Source organism: Manis javanica, chromosome 16 (assembly GCF_040802235.1).
Source record: "Manis javanica isolate MJ-LG chromosome 16, MJ_LKY, whole genome shotgun sequence".
Taxonomy (NCBI): domain Eukaryota; kingdom Metazoa; phylum Chordata; class Mammalia; order Pholidota; family Manidae; genus Manis; species Manis javanica.
The window spans coordinates 67,465,788-67,489,522 of NC_133171.1; the positions used below are offsets into that span (position 1 = coordinate 67,465,788).

At 43.0% G+C, this 23,735-nt stretch overlaps 1 protein-coding gene across 7 annotated transcripts; it reads right to left on the minus strand.

The window, feature by feature from the left end:
- Positions 1-349: 349 nt before the first annotated feature.
- Positions 350-18,609, minus strand: MYLIP (myosin regulatory light chain interacting protein). 7 transcript variants are annotated; one of them, XM_073225056.1, is made up of 9 exons: positions 18,320-18,442; positions 17,339-17,646; positions 17,054-17,244; positions 16,209-16,338; positions 6,433-6,618; positions 5,006-5,203; positions 4,367-4,531; positions 3,063-3,480; positions 350-1,832 (listed from the first exon to the last, which is right to left on the minus strand). In XM_073225056.1, the coding sequence occupies exons 4-9, from the start codon at positions 16,220-16,222 to the stop codon at positions 1,743-1,745; spliced, it is 1,071 nt and encodes a 356-aa protein (XP_073081157.1). In that variant the 5' UTR covers positions 16,223-16,338; positions 17,054-17,244; positions 17,339-17,646; positions 18,320-18,442; the 3' UTR covers positions 350-1,742. The 7 variants fall into 7 exon arrangements, with proteins under 7 accessions (XP_073081157.1, XP_073081156.1, XP_073081154.1 ...); XM_073225055.1 differs by lacking the exon at positions 16,209-16,338 and having other exon boundaries at positions 17,339-17,381; XM_073225053.1 differs by lacking the exon at positions 16,209-16,338 and having other exon boundaries at positions 18,320-18,441.
- Between the last annotated feature and the right edge of the window lie 5,126 nt (positions 18,610-23,735).

The following is a 23,735-nucleotide window of genomic DNA, read 5'->3' on the forward strand; positions in this document are numbered from 1 at the left end:
ACACTCTTCTGCCCTGACCAGGCAACTACCTAGTAGCAGCATCTGGGTTTAAACTGTTAAACTCTGACTTTCCCAGTCCTTTCCCCATTTTTACTTTTTATCTTTTTATATATATATATATATATATATATATATATATATATATATATATTACCCCATTCTCAGCTGCATTCCAGTCCTATAACCAGGTATTCCCCTGGATTAGAGCCAATTTAGCCTTGATTAAACGCCCTAAACATTTTCTAATTTTCCATGTAGGTCTAAACTAGATACCAATCATGATGTTATTCTTACCTTTTAAATGAACGGAACTGGCTTCAATGACAATGACCATGAGGATGCAAACACCTGTGGTTTTTGCTTTAAAGTCTTTATTATGTTGAATACAAAAGACAGAAGTCCTCTAGGATATAACAGAGTTCTTTATGTGGAAACATTATTTTTTTACAAGTGAAAAAATAAATACCTCTTGGAATAAAGGCTTATATGCTAATATGTGCCATAAAAAAGTAGAGTTTTAATATCTGACAAAATGTCTGTGCAAAGAAACAAATGCATAAACACATCACTGCTACATTAAGGCAATATGAAAAGTATACTCAGAAATCTCAGTAAAGTGACAGTGTAGGTTTCTAGCTTTCACTTAGCTAGTATTGCACCCAGGAAGGTCATCTAGGTTTCCCGATGTCCTAGAAAACCCACAAGCTGACCAGCATCCAAAATGCCCAAGTGGGAGTGGAGACATGATTAAGCACAGAGAAACAACAGACCTTGAAACCCCTCTAAGACATATGGGGGGGACAACCAGAAATTAATACTTAAGCATTTACTGGGGGTGGCGGGGAAGCAGACATTATGCAGGAAACTTATGATGACAAGGCTGTAAAAGGCTGCGGGTCAGGATGAAGCTGCAGTGGGGGTGCCCGGAGACCCACCTGGCCATCCACTGCGCGGCTTCGTCCCAGGGGGCGAGCTCTCTACATGATCTTAGAAGACTCCACCAACAGGAGGCCGCAGAGTGCTGACTCCCCCACAGAAATCTTATAACCAAACTGGCAGCACTTTGTCACTGAAAGGCTTGTGGGTAGGAGACAGGGAGAGAAGGAATAGGAAGCCGCCCATGCTGAGTTACCTGTTTTCCACTAGTCAGACCGGTTTCAATCTGAAGATTTTGTTATTAACTTTTCTGAAGTCACAGAACTGATCTTTAAATCTGCCTCCAATCATTCTTGAACAAGTTATAAAAACAGAAATGACATTAAAATGACAACTACTTCTTTAAGAAAAGTTTTCCTATTAAAAACGTTCAGAGCTCCATGACCATACAAAAGAACCAAGTAAATTCTTGAAACGAATTCTTAAAAAATTTGCAGCTGGTAGGAAACTTACCTTGGGATACATCACAGAGACTTACAACAAACACCATTTCCCAAAAGGAACCCACTTTTTGGCTATGCTGCCACTTAACTGACATCAAAGATTTTACTCATTCCTTTACTTTATCATAAAAAGAATAAAAAGCCCAGGGAATGTCTGTGTCCTGGCACTCTTCCCCACACTGGAGGGGCTAACGCGATGCATGGCATGTTCTAGTGGTGAGAAGTCATATTCCTTTTTTTAAAAAAATACGTTGCATGGCAGATGAATGTTGGAGTATTTCCTTTCTCCGCAGCTCACCCTTTTTACAGTTTATAAGAGTACAGCTCATGGCAACATGGCATGTAAAGGAGGTGCACAACAGATCAGATCACGGTCAGGTTGAGAAGACTGGTGTGGGTTGGAAGATAGACATGCTGCACATGTTCCACCCGCGACCTGCAGACCGGACACGACTGGAAGAGAAAAGCCAACAGTACTGTCAGAACCCCCGTGAGGGTCTGCGCCTTCAGTGTTCACCCAGGGTACCTGGTACACTCCATTTCCGCAATAAGCTATGGTCACCATGATTTCTAGCTTTCAGTTGCTAGAGATCTTTGCTTTCTAATCAGCTTGAATGTTTATAGTTCACAAGGGATTAAAAAATGAATATTAGGACAAAGTATAAATGGAAAGAAATTAATTAGGTTTTTAGTCAAATGTTAAATGGGGCACAATGAGTAAAGTGATTACTAAAGACTTCTTGATGAGCAATCACATCCTATAGTGAAGTCCTACTCAGGGACCACAGATTATGACCCTGCAGGCAGGAGTGCAGATCCTGCCACCTGATTTGGGCCGGCATCACTGGGTTCATGCCACATGGCCAGTGAACATGGTTCTGCTCCTAGTCATAGGTCACAGCTTCACAACACTGGCTGGCTTCTCAGCAAGCATGTCCCCTCTTCTGCCATAAGGCATGAGGGTCAGACTACGTGGGCAGAAAAAGGCAAACCCAGAACCACTCCTGGGGATATCCTGCTGGCTCACTATATAGCCCCCCCAAACAGTTCTGAAATTAGCAGCTTCTCAGGGACTAGGCATTATTTAGGGCTAATTTTACATAATTAGTGACATTTAGTAACAGCTCTGAGAAATGAACATGAACTGAAGAACTTATTCTAAGAAGAAATGTAAGGTGCAAAAAAGGGTAAGATGTATTAATTATTAAAATTAGTTGACTTGCTAAGTAAGAGCCAATCCAAGGGGCCCTGAGAGGTACAGGCAGTAATAAAAGGAAATTATCACAAATAATCCAAGTGGACATCCCACTCACAGATAACTGAGTGTTAACTATAACCCAAAATTCTAAGTATTTTTACCCCAATGATTTTAAGTAGTAACGACCACCCTCCTAAGTGTCAGAAAATGGGAGGCAACATGAAATGGGAGAGGTGGTCCTGACCCAGACCTCAAGAGGCCTGGATTTTCTCGTCCCTGGCTCAGCTACTAACCAGATGTTACCTAGTAAAACTGAACCTTGCTCCCAGAACTTGAAAGAAGTCTATGATTCAGAAAATGTTTCCAAAGGGCAGCACCTGTTAAGTCACCAAGTACAAAGAGGCTTTCCAGGTGGGGAACCCCTCTCTCCAGCTAGCAGGCACCCAAGGACTGTGGGGACGCACAGTGGCCCGGATGCCCCTTACCTGCAGCTGCACGGCACAGCTCTCACAGCACACAGTGTGGCCACAGGGACAGAAGGCCGAGTTGATCTCCCCCTCACAGCACAGCATGCAGAGCATGGCCTCCTTCAGCTTACGCAGCTTCTCCTGGAGCACTCGGGTCTGCTGGCAGCTGAGGCCTTCACAGCTACTGCAGTTCATGCTTTCCGAGGACTTGAGAGGCGAGTTTGGAGGGCTAGGGTTGCTTCTCGAAACCAGGTCCATGACGCCGGCATTGTACAGGGCCCTCCTGGCATGGTCATAGACCTCCTTTGACGTTCTTTTAATATCGAAGACGTACTTCTTGCCAAGGTTAATATTTTCATTCAGAAACAGAGACGCCAAGTGGCCCTTCAGGTCTCGGCTGTACTGCATCATGACAGCGCTGGTCACCGTGTCACACCTGCGGGGAGAGACGGAAAACCTCAGTGTGGACAAGCCCGGGCACCCCACCAACTCAAGAGTTCCAAACTCTGCTATAAGACTGCTAGTGTGAGCAGACCTTTGACATTCGTATCTATGGGCTGTCAAGTAATCCTTCTGGTTTTATGTGTGTTACACATCTCAGTGATTCTACCTCCATGTTTCTCAGTGTCTCTGACGCACCTGATAATGCAGCCATAGATGCAGAGAGCAGAGCATGTGCACCTCCACACTCCGGGTGGGGAGCTCTAGTCCAAATAGCTCATGGCAAGAAAAAGGGTATTTTCCTTCAACGTCTTGGCTTTATGTTAAAAATGCCTACAAGTTTTCCATTTTGCTCCACAATTTGTGTGTCTATTTTCACATAAAAAAGGTTAAGGTTGCCTGCCAATTAAATTTCTTGGCTGTAATGTTCCAGATATTTTAGTCAGATTACAACTCTGCTTTAAAACATCCTCTGAAACGATGTTACTAAGAGCTTTACAACACAGTGAGGATTCAGGGTGGCAGCTCCTAGACAGGACAGACGACCCAGGTCACCCTGCCGGGAAAGGGCCAAAACCGCAGTGGAGTAGGCCATGCGCAGAGGTCCCTTGCGGGGAGGAGGTGTTACAAGGAAATCAGGGAAGAGATGGCAGCAGAGTGCACCCGTGCAGCTCATACATTTGCACTTCCTTTGGGCAAAGCAGGATGAGGTAAAGGACTCCTGGCTAAGCAGAAACAAAACGTTTAAAAGCTTTTCTTAAACTCCATACAAGATACACTGAAACGTGACATCAGAGACTGCAGGAGCCTCGGTGTCTGTCGCCTGAAAACCTCAGTGCTTGGACAGACGCTAAGGTTATGGGGTGAGCAGCACCACGTGCCTGTAGAAAGCATGCGTCTCTGTGATCGCTCGGTAGAGCCCGCTGGCCGCTCTGGTGCTGATCATCTTAAACAAGAGCACGACGCTGTTCCCGGACTCCTTGGTGACAGTCAAGTACACATTCTTCCCTGACTGGGTGGCCATCTGCACCACGGGGTAAGCTATCCTGAAGGATGGAAAGAGAAAAGTGAGCAAGGCCAGAAGGGAAGTTTGCCACTGTGTGTGGCTCTGAAGGATTCTCACGTGCTCATGACCTTGCAGTAAACCAGATGCTCAGTCTGGGACTGTCACATAAGCACTTTGCTCCCCAGTTACACAGGCACATTGAAAAGTGGCTGTGGGTCAGTGCAAGTTTGGGTGTGGGTTGTGTGTACACAGGTGAAAATGAGATTTTTATAGCAGTGAACAACTTATTTGAAAAATATTAACTTTGCCACAGCAGTACACTTGTGTTTGTATTTTTTTAAAAATAACTAAATGGTTATCAAGACCTGAATAAAGTTAATATATAAACCAAAAATGAAATATTTTATTTCTGAAGGATAGATAACTGTCCAGGAAATCCCTCTCTACTATTTTCATGATCAGAGCTACCAAGTACACACAGGCTTAGGACTAACCAATTTAAGAGTTGCGTTACCTATTAATTGGGCTAAAATCATCTTTGCAAATTGAGATTCCTTCCGGTCCAACCCCAATGAGGAGTCTCTGCCCCTCGCTGTCCCTCACGGAATGCCATTCAATGCCATAGTTTTCCATTGCCGAAACAATCTGCAGAACTTGATATTCTGCCGAAGCCTGGCTGGTCCCCTCCAACTCCTTGTGCTTTGCAATTACGCTGCAGGGCCAAAAGGGCAGAGAGGGATGAATGGATTTGGTCTCTAGAGTTACATCTGTACCTTTTCCACTAGTGCACTATCTTGACACTGCCATTTATGAGTCACAAACACTTGCTTTACGTGACTCATATTTCCCTTATTTAGCAAACATACGGTAAAGCAGTTCTAAGACACTGATCAAGATCTCTTCTTTTTTAGTAAAAAAATCTATTGTGGATGCTGGAGAGCGGTGAGTTGGAAAATTATGGAAAAATCTCTAAAACTGTATGGAAGAAATTTATATGAGGGCAGTTTTCATGCATTTGTTTACATGTACAAGTTTCCTTATAGCATTATAAGAGGTTGATCAGATCATTTACGACTGAAAAAAATGCAGGATTTCCTATATATATTGTGGCAGACAGCTCTAATACGGTCCTTAAAGTTCCCCTCCTCCTGGTGTCACACCCTGTGTAATCTCCTTGAGTGTGGCCTGGAACCTGCTTCTGACAAACAGAATACGGCAGAAGAGATGGGACGTCACTCACTTCTGTGATTAAGTTCTAAAACTTTGTCTTTTGTGTTCTCTTGCTCCAACCTGGATTGCCTATCCAGGGTGAAGCCAGCCCCCATGTAATGAAACAGTGCCGAGGAGAGGCCCAGGTGGTGAGGGGCTAAGCCTGCCCATAGCCACACGAGTCAACCCAGAAGCGGGTCTGTCCCTTGGTTGAGCCTTCAGATGAGACTGAACTCCACCAGTAGTTTCTCTGCAGCTGCATGAAAGATCTTGAGCCAGGGCACCCAGACAAGCCATGGTCAGAGTCCTGACCCACAGAACTGTGAGATAATATTTGTTATTTTAAGCAGGTAAGTTTTAGGGTAACTTGTTACCCAGGAATAGAGAACTAAGACACCTATGTTAGGTCTCTTGGTTTAATCCTTGCTGGGATGAAGAAAATGCAATACATATAACAGGCTTTTTATTTTAGATTTACATTCTTAAAAGGTCAGACATTTTTAAATTCCTGTTATATAGCATTTCATGTAAGGGCATCTGCACAGATTATGTTTAAAAATTCCTCAAAGAAAAGGCTACAAGTCTTTTGAAAACGATAGGCTAAACTGGGCAATGGCCTTGTCTTAACCTCACAAATTATCTATCTATCTCATAAGATTCATTTTCTTCTAGAAACTCTTACACATTTGCTAGATCTCTACATATAGTCAGTAGCCTGCATTGCAGCCTCACCTGTTCAAGGTGGCACTGGAGAGCTCCTTAGCACACAGCTCCTCGTAGCTGTACTTGGCCGTGTTCTGATTGTAGTCTCCAAATTTGGTCTGGGCCAGGAGGGCACTGAGTTCAACTGCCTGCTCTGGGGAACACTGGAGATGGCCTGCCAGGAGGGCCTCCTTGATATGCAAGAAAAAGATATGCCTGCAAAGCAATGTGAGAATGGGTTGAAGCTGGGGGGCTAAGTCCAACTCCACCTTCTTAGCAATTTCACAATCCCTTTTAAGTAAGGAAAACAGAGCAATTTAAAAAGCCACTTGGAAAATGTTCACTATTAAAGAATCCTTGTAATTTTAAACCACATTTAGGGTAAAAAAAAAGTCTAAAGACTAAGGTTCTCTGGAATAAAAAGTATAACCCAAACAAATCTAATTAAGACAAGTTCAGTAACATTGAAGTCACAAAATGTAAAATAGTTATACACATTTCTGCATTATAATTTTTTAAAAGATCTTGGTGTGAAATTGATACCTTATGATCCTCATCTTTATTCAGATGACCCCAAATCTCTAGTCTTAGCCCCAAGATCTCTCTAAAGATCAAATGTCCAACTGCTTACAGACTTCTCCACTCCAATGTACTTCAGCATCCCGACTTCACCTCCTTCAAACAGTCTTCCTTCACAAACATACTTTTTCTTCCAGTGCAAACTGGAGATTCTTTTGTTATTTTTCCAATGGACTCACTTTTGACTTGTTATCTTATTTTCACCTACTTTCTGACTCTGAAAACTCTTGAAATCCAGTTCCATCCTTCCATTTTTACCTCCTCTGCCCTACATGCTGCACTCAACTGTCAGAGAACTTACAACATCCTCTGAGCTAATCTCTCTTCTAGACTCTGCTAATCCACCTTCCAAGCTGCTTGCTTCGGGCATAAACTTGCCACTTCTCTGCTCAAAATAATTCAAGGGATGGCCACTGTTTGCTGAGGAAGCACACTGTTAGCACAAACCCAAGGCCCTCCACATCTGCCCCCAGATTTCCAGCCACATCTCCCATCATTCCCTCCAGTCACTATGCTCCAGGGAAGCGAAAATTCCTCTTCCTATAAAACTATGAGCATGTTCCTGCCCATGTCTCTGGTCTCACTGCTCCTTCTGTCCTGAAGGGCATTCTTTGTGTCCCCTCATTTAGATACCCTTTTGTCTAAATCACATGTGAATGATTTATTCCTCTATTACAATACTGGACATACTCTAACTTCTAGTACACTTGGCTGCTGGTACTAGAGTACCAGTGCCTCAGCATCAGAGAACTCTGCAATAGTACATAAAACTGGATATTGTTTGCGATTACTTTGTATATCACTTTAAGTGTCCTTCCATCTTGTCTTAACTGCATACAATACTATATTCTACATTTATTAAAAGATATGGCAGACTTAGAAACTTCTAGGAAACACAGATATATTACCTGCCAGTCCACATTTTCCAAGATTCTGAACAGAGTATCTAAACTGCCATAGACAGACTGGCTTAGGATAAAATTAGTCTATGGCAAATATACAGGTAAAACCTTCCTTTGATGACTTTTTTCAGCCTCTCAAACGTGCTTAAACGCCACAATGTCCCTTCCATTCACAAATGAATCATGACCACTGGTGCAGCTCTGAGCAGAGCTGGTTAAATTCAGTTCCCCACTGCGGGGGGTGTCCCTTAGTCCAGCGCTCAACACTGCTTTCAGGCGCTGACTCCTCTTGCGCTGGCCACCCAGGGAGAAAGAGTGCCACCAGCAATGTAAGAGAAGGAAGCTGAAGTAAGGAAGGCTAGAAATACAAGGGGAGGTTCTACTGGCAGTCTCAAAACGTCAGGCTGACGAGAGCCATTAATCTTTCTGTAAGAAATGTTTAAATTCAATGTATTGTGCCCTCTGTAATGATAAAGAAATATTTGAAATCATCACACTCTGCCAAGAACTGCAGTTTCTTCTTTACTCAAAGATTGTATGAAGAAACCAAAGAATGCGTAACAGCCCTGAAAGAAGATAAGCATGGTTCTTATCTGCTAGTCTTTAAACATCTGCTAGTCTTTAAAGTATTTCTGACATTCTGCTAAACTGAGAAGGGGTTTCCTGCAAAGATATAAGCACAAAAATAACTTGCGGATGAGCTATCTGAGGGCGAGGTCTAACATTCATGTAACACGCTGGTGTTACAACACTACTTCCGCCCTCAGGCTTTTTAGGTGACCACTCACAAAGGTTCATCTTGGTTAACGTAACTCCATCTCTGTATTTATCAGGGCCATGTTAGCAGGAAATGAAAACCTGAATATATGCTTACATTAAAGAAGAAATTACGTACCAAAAGATTTTAAGGTTATCACCACAAATGCAGCCTTCTCAATTTAATGACTGCTTTGTGAAAGTGTCTTTTAACTTACTTCTCAAGTATCAAGTTAGAGACTAGTTTCTGCTTTATTAAAGAGTATGTATAGCCTATAAAAGAAGAGTTTCAAAAATGATCCATTGTGTTTTTCCAAACTATGCATGTCTTCTTCTGGAGAGACAGCTGCCAAAATCAAAGGCAAAAAAGAAGTAACAACATATTAACAGGTGTCAGCAGCCTAACAGGAATGCTGATCTTTTCTTGGTGGGTGAGTCAGAATGAAAAAAAGCGGGCAGGGGACAACTGGCTTTTCTACATACTCCACATGTTAAGGCTGGATTGCAATCAATACCCTGTAAGCAGAAAAATCCTCCTCTTTGCTGTTTACATAGACTTTCTGATAGGGACCTTCCTGCGTGTTGCAGCTTCACAGGTACGAGGCTACCTCTTCAGGTCAAGTCAACAAATATTTGTTGTGCTGTGGCTCTGTGCCAAATCCTATGCTGGGCTAACTGGGTGAACATAGCTGAGAGCTCCTTTTTAGAGAGAACTGACAACATTTTAGGTGAAGCAACATATCCTATCAAAATAACTGGCTACAAACTGGCTTCTGGGCGACAGGTTTATGCTTTCCAGGAAAGCACAATTGGGGGGCAGTGACAGTAAAGGCCGCCAGTGGCGGTGAGCCATCCACGAACTCTATTTGGTGCTCTTTCCAATAGGGAGGCTGGCCAAGCTCAGAGACATATCCCACAAGGGAGTCCAGTGATGGCCCAGTAGTTAGGCAAGGTTTCCAATCAACTGTTTTCTATTATTTTCTCTCGCACCATTGGGCTTACAGCTCTGGTTCATGGGCTTTCCCCTCTCCCTTTTTTTAAAGTGAAGGTCATCAAAACAAGGAGATGTGGTCAAAGAAGTGAACTGGTTTTGTTTATTTTACTTAAAGATCAAAAGTGGCTGACATATCTAACTTAATTTAATTTAAGCTACATGATAGAATCACAGAAAGAAAGCCTGTGAAAACAACAATTTTTTTTGTCTTAAGCAAATATCTGTGAGTATGTCCTATAGATTTAAGCTCAAAAGCATTTTCTAGACATTCTTCTGTTTAGGTCTTCTAAACCTTCAAATTCATGATTCTTCAAGTTTTACCAGGTTACTAAGAAAATGTATACTTTCATTACATGGGGCCTCGACATGAAACATTCTTGCTAACTCATGTCTTTGCATCCTGAGTACAAATGAATCCACACTTACTGCAGCATTATGCAAATTTTTTTTTCTGATGAAGTAAATATAAGGATATGCTATATTTTAATTTTAAAAAGTCAGACATCCTTAATATAGTTTTGTCTCAAAGTACTTTAAATTTCCTCTAATTTTAAAATTATTTCCTTAGCTTTAAGGGACAAAGTTAGGTCATTTACCTTTTAAGAATTATAATCAGAGAACTCTCCTCTAAACACTGGTTTGTCTCATAAAGAAATGATCTGATAATCAAAATGAACTTCCTGCAAACCAGTTGGGAGTTGATATGATCACAAATGCTTACTCTCAACTACTACTACCCTCTAGTATGTCATTCTAAAGAGCTTTTCATGACATACACATAAAACAACTATACCCATATTCACTATTAAATTCAGTATTAAGTAACCAACCTAAAGCATCTTTAAAATGGCTAAGTGGGTATTTTTGGAAACTTGCTAGTCCCAATAATTGAACTGTATTTCTCTCCAAGAGGCCGGACTGAACCTGGCCATCCATTCATTAGTAATGGCTGGTTTGTCCCTTACCTTTAGGTCCTCACTGAGATCACCCACATGGTGGCCTCAGTCCAATGAGTCACCTAACCATATTAGTTTATTTTAAACTAAACTCTCACTGCCAAGTTATATTTAAAAACTATTCCATCAAAGCACAATTGCTATGAGTTTTTTGTTTTGCATCTTGGATTCCAGTGAAACAAGTATCAGTTCACAATGGATGACAAGCCTAAACATAAAAGCTAAAACCATTATGCTTTTAGAATTATACTAGTAGCACATCTTCATGACTTGGGGTAGACAAAGTTTCTCAGGACACAGTCAGCAAAAACAGTAAAAGAAATAAAGGATAAGCTGGAATTCACCAAAATTAGAAACTTCTACTCACTAAAAGGCATCAAGAATACAGGCAAGTCATGGGAAAAAAATATTTACAAAACCTTTCTCTAACGAAAGACTGGTATATATAAAGAATTTGTACGGCTCAAAAATAGGTAACCACTCAATAAAAATGGATAAATGACATGATTAGATACTTCACAAAAGATACATGAAAGGCCAAAAATGAATATATGAAAAAGTGTTTAACATTAATCAACAGAGAATTAAGTTAAAACCACAACACACCCACCCAAAGGTTGGCAGGATGTGGGGAAACTGGACTCCCATGCATTCTTGGTGGGGGGCAGAATGGGACAATTGCCTTGGGAAAAGGTCTGGCAGTTCCTAAACAATTACCTCCTCTATGACCCAGCTATTCCATTATTAGAGATTTGTTCAAGAAAAACCAATGTCTGCATTGGTCAAGAAACCAATGTCTGCAAAAAAAACTTACACTTGAAAGTTCAGAGCAGTATTATTCATAATAGCTGGAAAACAGGTATTCATTAATAGGAGTATGGATAATCAGAGAACTGCATTCCTACAATGGAATACTATCCAGCAAAAAACAGGAACATGCCACTCGTATATACAATGGATCTCAGACAGTTCATGGAGAACAGAAGCAGCTAGACACAAGAGAGTATGCACTGCAAGATTCCATCTACACGATGTATAACAAGCATGATTAATCTAGGCTGGAGAAACATAAGCCTGGTCGTGGAGTGGGGTGGGTGGGCTGGGGAAGGATGGGGACCAAACGGAGGAGATGAAAGAACTTTCTGGAGTGATGGTAATCCAACTGGAGAAGGAGATGAAAGAACTTTCTGGAGTGATGGTAATATTCCACACATGTTGATAAGGGGGTTAAACAGACTCATCCATTTGGCAAAACTCATTAAATGGTATAACTAGGATTTCTGCATCATATGCAAATTTTATATATTAAAAGAACACAGGCAAATACTAAGTTTTAGTTAATGATATGCACACTGAAGTACTTTGGAGAAGGATACTTACAACTAATTTTGAAAAGCATGAAAAGAGGGATGGATGGGTGGGTAGAGGAATCAGTAAATGGGTAAACATGTATGTGATAAAGTAATACGTATATTAAACTATTAATAGTAGAATCTAGTTGGGGTTATTAGGTGTTCAGTGAAAATCTTCAACACTTCTGTATGTTTGCAAATTTTTGTAATAAGAGGTTGAGAAAATAATACTAGTAAAAATCCCTTAGGGCCAATGTTCTGAATTCAAATGCATAGTACACCTACTAAAAGGAACCATCAAATCGTCTACTTTATGGCAGGTTTGCAATTGAAAAACCTATCAAAGCTAAATAATTACCAAATCAGGTGGCTATTCCAGCTTAAGGAAATCCTTGTCACAAGGATTCATGGATAATGAGAATCATGGATAAATTTGCTTGTCCTCAGGCTCCAAAGCAGTTAAAAGACATGGAGTGCAGCAGTACAAGGGATTACAACCCACCCTGGAAGAATACTATTACTTGGGAGCATCAAGCCTGCACTTCTAAAAAATATGACTACTCACTCACAATAGATCCTTGTCCTGGGCAAACCACAATCCAGGCAGTCCTACAGTTTAAGTGTTCACTACAATCTCTTTCTCAGCAATCTAGAAGTGCTGGGAGTACTATTAGGTCCACGAGAGGTCTGGGACCAGGCTGCAGTGGGGCATAATTCAGAGGATTAATAACACAACACCCTATATATCTGAGCAAAAAGAAAACCAGATAAATTAGAATTCAGAAATTTCATTAATACTCTCTTTGGAAATAATATACAAGTCTGTTTTTACTCTTTTCACTTTCCTGGGGCCTATTTTGTGCTTGAGCATTACAAAAAAAAAAAAAAAAGAAAGAAAGAAATTAATGCAACATTCCACTCCTATTTATAGTTATGAAGATAGTTATGAAGATAGTTATGAAGAACTCCTAGGCAGATAGTTATGAAGAACATACATGGCATCTTTATAACAAGTACTGCTACAACAGCATCCTGCAGAACTCACCCATCCTGGATCCCACAAAGGTAAATTAGGTAAGCAATCTTTATCAATGCTGACTGTTTTTGAATATTTGGAACATGATTATAGACACTGGCTAAAATCAGTATGATTCAGGCTCTGCACTGATTCAAAATCACCTCCTCCTATCTGCCTATAGTTTGCATGTGGCATTTGCTCTGTGGGTTTCAATGATGCCATCTTCCAAGATTTCTCACATGTCTAAGTGAGTTCTGTTGGGGGACAGGGGGAATCTGAGTCCAATGAGTACTTAGAACCTACAAATTGAGATAAAGGAAGCCTCTAGCCTGAAAACTACCTGGACTTCACAGAAGGTCCACCAAGTGTTGGTTCATTTTAGATAAGAACCAACAGCCGCAATAAACAAATAGCCTGGGGCAGGGTGTGTGTGTGGGGGGGTGGCGTTAGGGGGGCAACAAATGCCAGCACCAGCCAATTCTTAACAGAGTAATAGCTTTGAGACAGTTTTCAATGGAAATATTTCTTTTAGATAGTCTCAAACTTTTCAGTTTATACAAGCATATGGGCAAACATTTCAGTATCTACAAGAAAATTCTAAATGAACTCCATTTTTATTTATTTCCAAGTTCTTAATTCATTGCTTTAACAAACATTTATGCACCAGTCACTTGCTGAACTCTGGGGATATAGTAGTTGATCATCTTCCTGCTTAATGGAATTTAGATTATTAGTGTGGCTGGGATAAACAAATTGTCATATAAGTTAACAATGCTATGTTTATTAAATTCCACCTAGGAAGGCTACACAGATGTCTGGAGAGTTGAGTCTCCAGGGTAGGCCTAAAGGGGGCTTTCCCCAGGAGTGGTGACAGAGCTGAGGTCTACAGGACAGTGGGATTTCACGAGGAATGAGTGACTGTATCACTGAAGTCTTGATGAGATTCGCCATTGAGAATTACACTATTTCTTTGAACATTTAGTTCAGGACTCCAGCCCTGGTATTGGGGTTGTTTTCTGTGAAAGACAATTCAGGTGAGTCTTAACTAAGCAGAAGTAGGGCCTGTAGCAAAGACCACAGCACTATGCTGAAATGTGCCAAAGTCAGGTAAAATAGATTTTACTGGTGGTGGATAGTGTAATTACCATCTCTGGAAACGAAGCATACAATTCTCTAATCTCTGGTTTTGAAATGTTGACAAAATCTGGTCTGAATTGCTTGCAAATAACCAATAGCCTTTGAAAGGCAAGAATTTCAAAGACTGTTACTTCAGATCTACTTTCAGAATACAGTAGTTTCACTTTTAGTTTTAAACCACAGCATGGCAAACATCTGCTGCAAATACCTGCAGTTTCCATCTCTGAAATGTGCCAGCTGAGTCTAAACAAGACTCTCTGGTTACTTTCCAGACACTCCCATTCATGAGCAAATAATAATGTGGGTAAAGAACCAAATCTAAAATTAGGCCAAATCAGAGACTAGATTATCTATCAATCTAAACAGATACTTGTGTTTTTTCTGTCTTCAGAAAAATGTATTTAGGAAAGCATTAAGGAAAACGATAGAGAGAGGAAGCAGAAACAAAACTTCTACCGCAGGAAGGGATTTTAGAGACAGTTTCTTCCTTTCAACTGTGCTGAAGAGCTGGGCTCAGTCTTGGAAGTCCGCGTGTGCTGGCAGTTGGTGGCAGAGCTGGATGTAGAATGCAGGGTTTCAGTCTGGTCCCTAGTACTCTCCTGTTACAAACAGGCCTTCCTGCTTATCACTGTCTCAGTGGTTTCCTTAATCTGATGCAAACTAACACATTAACTGTCCCCAGTGGGGCCACCTCTACTATAAACAGGCTGCTTCAATTCTCCACAGAGGTCAATGTGGCCAAGATATTTCAGCATTATTTAATAGACTGTCCAGACATTTTTAGTATACTAAGTGTACCCTCATGACTTGACTTAGAGATGGTACAAAATCACCTCTCATACCTGGACAGGCAAAGCTGAGTTTACTAACCACATAAACAGATTCATTTTATTTTCATGGCATTTTATATAAACATTATCTAACAAATAATTAAACATTAAAAAGTTTACCAACCAGCTTTATTGTGCCAACATAACATTAGGGAAAATAAGCATTTTTGTTCTATAGTGTTATGCATAGAAAAACAATGTTAATTGTAACTAATCTGGACCCAGTACAACTTCTGATCCTAATTAGAAGGCACAAATGCTAACTATAAATCACTTTATCTCATTATTAAAGTAGAATGCTATATAAACTTTAGGTGGTATTTTCTTAAACTTCTGTATTTCAAACAACTCCACAAAAACAAATAAAATTCATCAATATTTTAAAAGCAAATCACTTAGATCACACTAATTTTTCAGTTACATTTCAAAAGGAATTAGAATCAATTAAAATTACTGGTCTCTCTAGGTGTGTGCATTCTGAGTGCTATTAGAAATGAATCTCAAGAGTCAAAGTAGGAAATTGATACCGATTCTAATTCATAAAATATCTATTTCTTACATGAATAAAATGGATTTGATAATAGTAGCTCAATTACAGGAAAGCACAAGTAAAGACCATCTAGTAGTAAATTCTATAATCTGTAAGCATTCATAATACAAATGCATTATACTATTATGACTGCAAACATTATTTATGGTTTATTCAGTCCTCCACACTTCTTCAGATTTAAGACGTATTTGTCATCAAAACAGATTTGCATCTGAAGGCCCTGAAATGATCACAAAATCATGATAAAACTACACAGTGAAAATTCCAATATATTGTGTTTTATATACATTTTCCCTTAACTGAAAGTTGTCACACTGAGTACAAAGTAGGAGCTTCACAAATCAGCATTAAGAAAAAACTAACCTTAATCTAAACTAAGAAAATATTAAAAGAAAAATTAATATTTAAAAACATCTTTAAACATGCAATCACTTGAATATTTTGCAAGACATTTTCAGAAGTACTGAGAATACAGTTCTTCCCTTAGAAAAAAACATTGACCATCTATCTCCTTCACCTTTCAAATTCAAATGAGTAGTTTCAAAACATGTTTCTATCAGTGCTTTGGTAAAGGAACAAAAAAATGACATGTTAAAACTCTTAAAGGATCCTGCTCACTCATCATTACTCAAAATTGCCACACACCCATAGCAAATTCCCAGGCCAAAGGATTATGAAAAGCATTAGACTTTAGAGCCCAAGTTTGCTGTGTTTAAAAGCATTTTCCCTTACTTTGTTGTTGACATATCACTGCAAGATTTAGGTCGCCAGCATTTCAGCAGTAAGGATCAGACATCAGTTTCCTAGTTTGGCTCATCCTTGAGAAAAGTTATTCCAGTTGGTACAGAGGGGGAAACACTTTCTGTTTGAAAACAGGAAACCCCGTAACTCCAGCTGTCTACCACTACTGGTGGGGTTCTGGAATTACGGAGATAAATTCAACAATCTAAACTCAACAATCATGCGTAACGTTATCTGTAGGTTAGAGTTTGGTTGCACTGGCCTTCAAAGAGTTCTCTTACTAAGTTCTTGAGAAATTCAACAACTTTAAAACCTCTGCATTTGGTCCCGCTCAGACAGCTCTTCACTACATACTGTAATCTGACACGAGGCTGAAGAAGTTGACTAAGTAACCCAAGAGGAACTGTTTCCTGCTTTCTGTTATAACAGTCTACAGTGACCTACAGTAACACTGCTGAGGCAGAGGTTACTCTCGGGCATTAGATGATGCTATCAGGAAGTTAGCTGGGTCTTGTTTTCTCTTTCTTCCTTTCTTCTCTTTTTTTGCATTGTGGCACTGATCTCAAGTTTGTGAGAATTCAACCCTGCTCTCCCACTGTTTATATAGACAAGAAAAACCATGAGAAAAATTGGACAATGTACCCCAGGCCAACTATGCAGTTCCCTCTTCAGATCAACGAAAGGGCTATGCCCTGGAAAACTTCTAAGTTAGGAACCACCAACTCACTCTGTACCAAAACAAATCTGCCTGTGAACATCTCTGGGAAGGTGCAAGGGCCCTTTCTACATGGAATCAAAGGTCTACTGGACACTGGTTTATTTTAGTGTCACTTTACCGAGTTTGCTCCTGTAAGATGAGATGAGGCTCCACGAAGAATTTGACTCTCAGTTTAAGGCGGTAAGGGGCTAGCCCATCCATCTGCTGGGAGATCCGATTCCTCAGATTGAGCCATAAGCTTTCACCTTTGCTACCCGTAAACTGCAGTCCAAAATAATCAACTTCTATAATTCCCAATCGCCTGCACACCTAAAACAAAAATGAATGCAGCAGGGGTGAGCAAGTGGTCCACGTACTCAAGGTAAACCCAACGGCTCCATCTGAGCCCGAGATTCCTGCTTACTTTTTCCGAAGTTCGAAAACGGTGTTACAATTCCTTTTGCAAGCTGGAAGAACAAAGCACAAAGGCTCCAACGATGCTACCCCTCTGGATGCGGCAGAGAGGCACGCACTAGGGCTGGGTCGCCGGCAGGCGAAAAAAGGCAGTCCTCAAAAGTCGCCTGCATAATGGCTGAGGGGGGAACCTACAGGGTATTTTCCTTCTTCTTCCCGTCACCCGACTTCCCTCCGCCAGCACGGTCTGCACAGCTGGTCTGGCAGCATACTGTCGGGACAGTGTTAACCATCTGGACTCCAACAAAACAAACCACGCTGAGGAAACACGCAACAAGTGTCAGCTCAGCTCCCCCGGAGGTTTTTCAAATATCTCAGGCCTGGGGGGCTTGGGGGCACAGCGTCTCAGCTGAGATCCAATTTGCTGTCTGCCTTAGAACGTGTGCTGTTGGGCCCCGTTCCTGTCCTCTCACAGAAACGCCGCTTCAGGACAACCGGGGCGGGGACCACCGGCGCCCACGGTCCTCTCGGCCCCCGCCAAGCGGGAGATAAAGGTGGACGGTCCATTTGCGAAGCAGCATGAAACACTGGCCGGGCTTGTCTGCAGAGCAACCCCTCCTCGGACCCGCGACATCCTCCAGCCACCTCACTGCGGGCCGCGGAGGACGCCGCCAGGCCCCGGGAGCCCCACCAGGCGGCATCCCGCACACACCTGCGGCAGGTGTGCGGCCGCCCTCTTCCGGGGAAGCACCGGCCGGGGGCAGGGTGCTGGGGGCAGGGGACAGGCCTGCGGCGCGCGTCCTCCGGGCCCACGCGCTGCCGGCGCGGGGACGGGGCCCGGTGCCCCACGCGGGCGGGAAGGAGGCGGCTCCCCCGGCCGCCGCCGCAGCGCCGCCCGGTCCCTGACGAGCAAGCCCCGGCGCCGGGCGCCCCCGGGAGGGCCCTCGGCCTCGGGGGGACGGCGAGCGCCCCGCCTGGCCCGCGTCCTCACCTGGTTGAGACAGTCTTCGCCGTTGGCTTTCACCTCCACCTCCACCTCCATCAGCACCGCGTCCGGCCTCGTCACATAGCACAGCATGGCTGGGGCCGCCGCTACCGCCACAGCCGCCTCCTCTTTGGTGTGCGCGGGGCTGCCGCTTCGCCGCCGTTCAGCCCGGGCCCCGGGCTCGGCGAGGCTGGCCCGCGCAGACCCCTGCCCTGCGCCCGCCCCGCCACCCCCACGCCGGCCCGCCGCTCGCCCGCACCACAGGACTTGAAGTCCCCACGGCGGCGCCGCACTCCAGCACCGTCTGCCTGCAGCGCGCCGGAGACTCCGGTGATATAGAGGCCCCGCCCCCTTCGGCTGGGGACCCCGCCAATCATTGAGTCCTCTTCCCCCGCCGCCCCGCCAGCCAATAGAGGCGGCCGCCCGGCCGCGGCCCCACCTCCCAGCGCGCGCGTGTTCCCCCGGCAGCCCCGGGAAGTGTCCGCTTGCGGACGCCGGGCTCCCGGGGAGGAGGGGACAGCGCATTGCTGCCGCTGCCTCTGCCCGCTGGGCGACGCTGCTCGGAGCGAGCGGCCTCGCGGGGCTCCCAGGCGGGGACGCCTTCCTGTCGGGCTTGCGTGTGCAGTGATTGAACCTTCCGAGCTGCTGCTCTTCAGAAGCCTCGCATCGCCCCAAAAACACGAGGAGGGGAAAGCAAAAAAGGAAAGGGCGCCACCCCAAAGCCTAAAGAAAACTGTTCTCCCCCTGGGTTTGCCACAGAGGGTGGTTAGAAGACGAGCGATAGTTGCTCATTTTAGACTCGTCATTGAAAAGAAACAAAATCTGAGTTTAAAAGTTTTTGCAATTGACCAATAAGCCAGGGAGTTTGATGTAGTGCTTCTATGTGAATCCTTTCCAGAGGCTTCTGTTTCCCTGTAGTACTGAATCAAAACACCTTATGGGGCACTCAGACCCCCCTCTGGTTTCCTGCCCTGTTTTATATCCCTCATTTACTCACTGCACATTAATTGAGCACCTGCAGTGCAGCCATCCCTTCTCTTGGGCTACCAGATGTTACCCCCATCTTAGAGGTAAGGGACTGATCTCAGAACCTGACAGGTAGTATAACCTCACTAGTAGCTATTAATAATTAAAAGTACAGCTTCATTTGCTACTTGTTCCTTGTTGCCCATACGTTACTAGGCCTACCTCTTTGATCTCTTTACAGGAGAAGTGAGAAGGGTTTCCGCCTCGGACACGTGGAAAACTTCCTCACTCTTTGAAGCACAGCGTTCTCAACGGTAAAATGGAGCCCACAAAATCCGGGCATTGCTGTGAAGAGCAACAGAGCCAAAGCTCAGGAAGGCATTTGAATGACCCTGTATATGTAAGGAAGTTCGTAATGTCAGCTCTGTCCCTGCCTGCCGATGACTTGTGCCCTTACCCCTTTCCCTGAGTCCGTCCCAGTGGCCTTTATTTCTGGAGCAGTAGGAAGGATCCTACCACAGTTTTTCACTAAAGCCAACTATGGGTGAAACTGTAAATAGTCAAAGTCCTGAACTCCAGGGCTGCAGACGGACATGTGTCTTCCCACGTGTCTGTGTCTTATGAATGCACCTCATGATACTGTGCTGCTGAAATATTCTCAGCTTGTATCAACTCTCTTCCTCATTCTCTTAATTCCACTGTACTGATCTGGGATATTTGTCTGGGAGATAACTTTTGATCTTTGTTATCTAATCTAGGTTTCATCACTAGAAATTTTAGAACAGGGAGAGGAGGGTGAGGGCCAAGACGGAGGCCAGGGATACTGGTTCATATTTTTGTTTATGAGCAACTAAGCTGGCTAACCCAAAGCCAGCTAATCAAAAGTTGGCTAATTTAAGCAAAAGAGAATTGAGTGCACACATTTTGGGAGCTCACAGAGTCAGTGGGGAAAAGGCACGGAAAGGCACAGAAAGGGAGCAATTTTGGTTGACCAAGAAAACAGACAAAAACGAAAACAGCAAAACCCAAAACCAAATACTCCTTTTCTGGAGAAACTACTTAAAAAAGTCTTCTGTGTTTGGTTTTGGCAAGGAAATTTCTAATCCAAACCCAGATTATGCTCTTGCTATGGATGGTTGGTAAAGATTCCAATTGTTTTTGAAATTAAGCATCACCAGATAAGACTGAAGAGGAGAAGGATTTCTTAAAATAAAATGAAGCAAAGCTAAAAACAAGAACATGGTCCTGGGGAGGGAAGCGGTTGGGTTAGCCAGTTTAGTTGCTCATAAACCCTCATGACAGAGAAGAAAAAGAATTCTGACTTCTCCCAGCATGTGCAGGCAATATGAGACCATCATCTCCCCTGCCACCCCCACCTCTCTCTAATTTCTTCCTTGAGTAGAGATAGGGAGAGACCAGTTGGTTCAGGAAAAAGGCTGTGTATACGCATGTCTGGGTGAGAAGGCACATTATGCTCAAAGACCCAGTTAGGGAATAGAAGTAGAATTACTTCCTAGAGGATCCTGCCATCTGGTAGTGCTTCTAAACGTCTGGAGCCAGTTTCAAGGCCCAACTGGCTCGAACTCCAAAATAAGAGACTCTGACACCGGCCTGGGGGTGGTGACTGTATTGGATAGAGCTGTGACAGGAAGCAGTTCTGAATTAGCCAGGGAGGTGCTGCATTTTATCTGTGTCTGCCTTCTTTTGCTCTCCATTAGCTATCACCTTTAAAGATAGCATTAAAACTAACTAGCAAAATAAAAGGATCAGCCGCATAAAAGTAGATTTTTAAAATAGCAACCACAATGAAGTGGAAGAGTTGGCTAAGCCAGTGGAGTCCTGGATGTTCACACACACTCAAGTGCCACTGTTTTTGTCTCATACACCAGGGTTCAAGACCGAGCACTAAAGGCTGTAGGACGCGATGTGATGGTAGTGTGGCTCCAGCATTCCTCTTCTGGTTAAGCACTAGGTCCGATCTGGCTGGATGCCTATCCTTCCTCATTCCTCTCTTCACACTGCACTCGCCGCTGCAGAGACCCTGTCTGAGTTGAAGGAAAGGCCCTTTTCCTCTCTACCTCTCAACCTTTGTTAGCGGGAGCGTGGATGGAAGAACAATTAGTAATGAACTAAAACACTGTCCTTTTTCTTTCACACATTATTTAAGTGAATTATTCACATAAGTAGTGCTGCTCATCAAGCACAGGCCTTTAGAATGTGTCAAGGGAGCTGAAATCTCTCATTTGAAATATTAGACTTGGTGAAATTCAGGAGTAGCTTACATGAATCCTGGCCTGCCATCGAAGCAGAGCATCTCATTTCCAAAACTGGCTGTTTGAAGAGTCGAAGCAGGAATAGAGAGAACAGGCAACATCTATATTACAGACTCTGGATCACATAAAATGGCATTGTCTTAATTAGCAGGCAGTTTCAATGATTTTTCTTCTACTTGTGATAGTAGTTCATAGCAGACAGCTTGGAAAAGATAGAAAAGTACAAGGGAAGAAAATGAAGTACGTGTTAGTATTGATGTTTTTTGTAATTTGCATGAAGTGTACTCTATGTTTTGATGGCTTTACAATCAAATATTGCATGTGAACTTCTGGAGACATATCAAGACAGCAGGAGATCCTTGGGGTGGGGAGTTTCAAATCTAAACCTACTGTTACCCATATTAAGAAATGTAAACAGAAAGAGCAATCTCCATGATAAGAATTCTAACCACTGTTGACCCCTGAATAATACGGGGCTGGGGTGCCAACCCTTAGGCAGTCAAAAATCTGTGTTTAACTTTTTACTCCCCAAAAACTTAACTGCTGATAGTTTACTATGACTGGAAGCCTTATTGATAGCATAAACAGTCATTGAACATATACTTTGTATGTCTAATGTATTAAATACTGTATTTTTATAATAAGTAAGCTAGAGAAAAGAAATGCTTTTCAAATGTTTCTTCAAATTTTTCAAATGTTTCTGAAAATCTCCAAAAAATTTTTCAGTATATTTATTGAAAAACAAACCGTGTACGGTGGACCTATGCAGTTCAAACCCATGTTGTTCAAGGCTCAGCTGTTTCTCAGCTGTCCTCTTTTCTCTTCTGAAGTAGTACCCTTTCCTCTATTTGTTTTCCTTTTCACTACTAGCATGCCCTGAAACATTCTGTGATATACTTACTTCTTTGGCATATTTCATTTAGTAAGAGATGGTCAGGGCTGGGAAATCATTTCCAATTTGGCACATTTTATTTAACAACAAAAATATTTTGTTTAATATTTTAATACCTCTGCTGTGCTTATGGAGATGGCCAGTATATTAGGCATGTGTTTTGATGGTTGCTGCTCAAGTCTGGTGACATGCAGGTGCTGGTCCAAAGTTAATCATCCTTCTCATCTTGAATCAGGCTGGGTGGATACTGGATGTAGCTGGGGGCTGTGAAACAGAGAACAGGCCCCATGGGCCCTAGGCTCAGACTCACAAATCTACCCTAACTGGTAGGTGTGTAAACCAACTGATCTGTAATGACACATCTCACCTGCTCCTTACACCATGTCTGAGCATGCCTTCCTGTGAAGGCCAGAGGGAACAGATGATGTATTGTGTGGACAGAGCTTGGTGGGGGTTGCCATTCTCCAAATCAGTGGCACATTAGAGAGTACCAACTTTCCAGAGAAAAGTGACAACTGTTAGAAATGCTATAGAAATTCCTGAAGTACATGAAATCAGCTACATATGTTGGGAAAACCACAAGCTACTAATAAGACAGAAAACAAGACAATGATTGCTTGGAAGGAGGCAGCTTCTCACTAACTTCAATGATACCATCTTGGCCCAACTCATTTATGGTTGCCACACTTGCATAGTTTATACCACTTGATATGTGAATCTTATCCCTCCTTCAGTTATTTAATATTTTGTCCTTGCTATGTTCTTGGAGATAGTGTGCTTATTTGAAAATGACTTGAAAACAAAAGTCTACTTTCCCCTTGGCCATCTCTCAATGGCTGTAAGTGCCCAGCACCCTCTATTAATTGTTTTCTCCTCTCTCTGCTTCCTTCTTCCTCTCTCCCCTGGTTCAAGATTCCTAGAAGGGGTTGGACAGGAAGCTGCCCCATCCCAGGGGGAAGGAAGCAGTCTTGGCTTTCCTTACTTGCCAAGATGGATCTGGCCCCTGGCCCTGTGTTTCTCTCCACAGCAGACAAGTTAGCAGAGCCCAGGAGCACAGCCGTGATTAGGTGGGGGCTGTGGGTGTTCCCCAGATGGACTCCAACAGGCACCCCTGCCTTCCTTGGCTCCAGACTTCCAAGAGAAGAGGAGTCTGAGCATGTGCTCCTCAGTGGTTGATGGGAAGCTGGTGTTCACCAAAGGTTAGGGTACTGTGAAGCCCGGAGAGCAGAACAGGTCTGGTGCTGACCTGACTCATTTTTGTGTAGTTGATAATCCCTTAGCCATCTGTGGA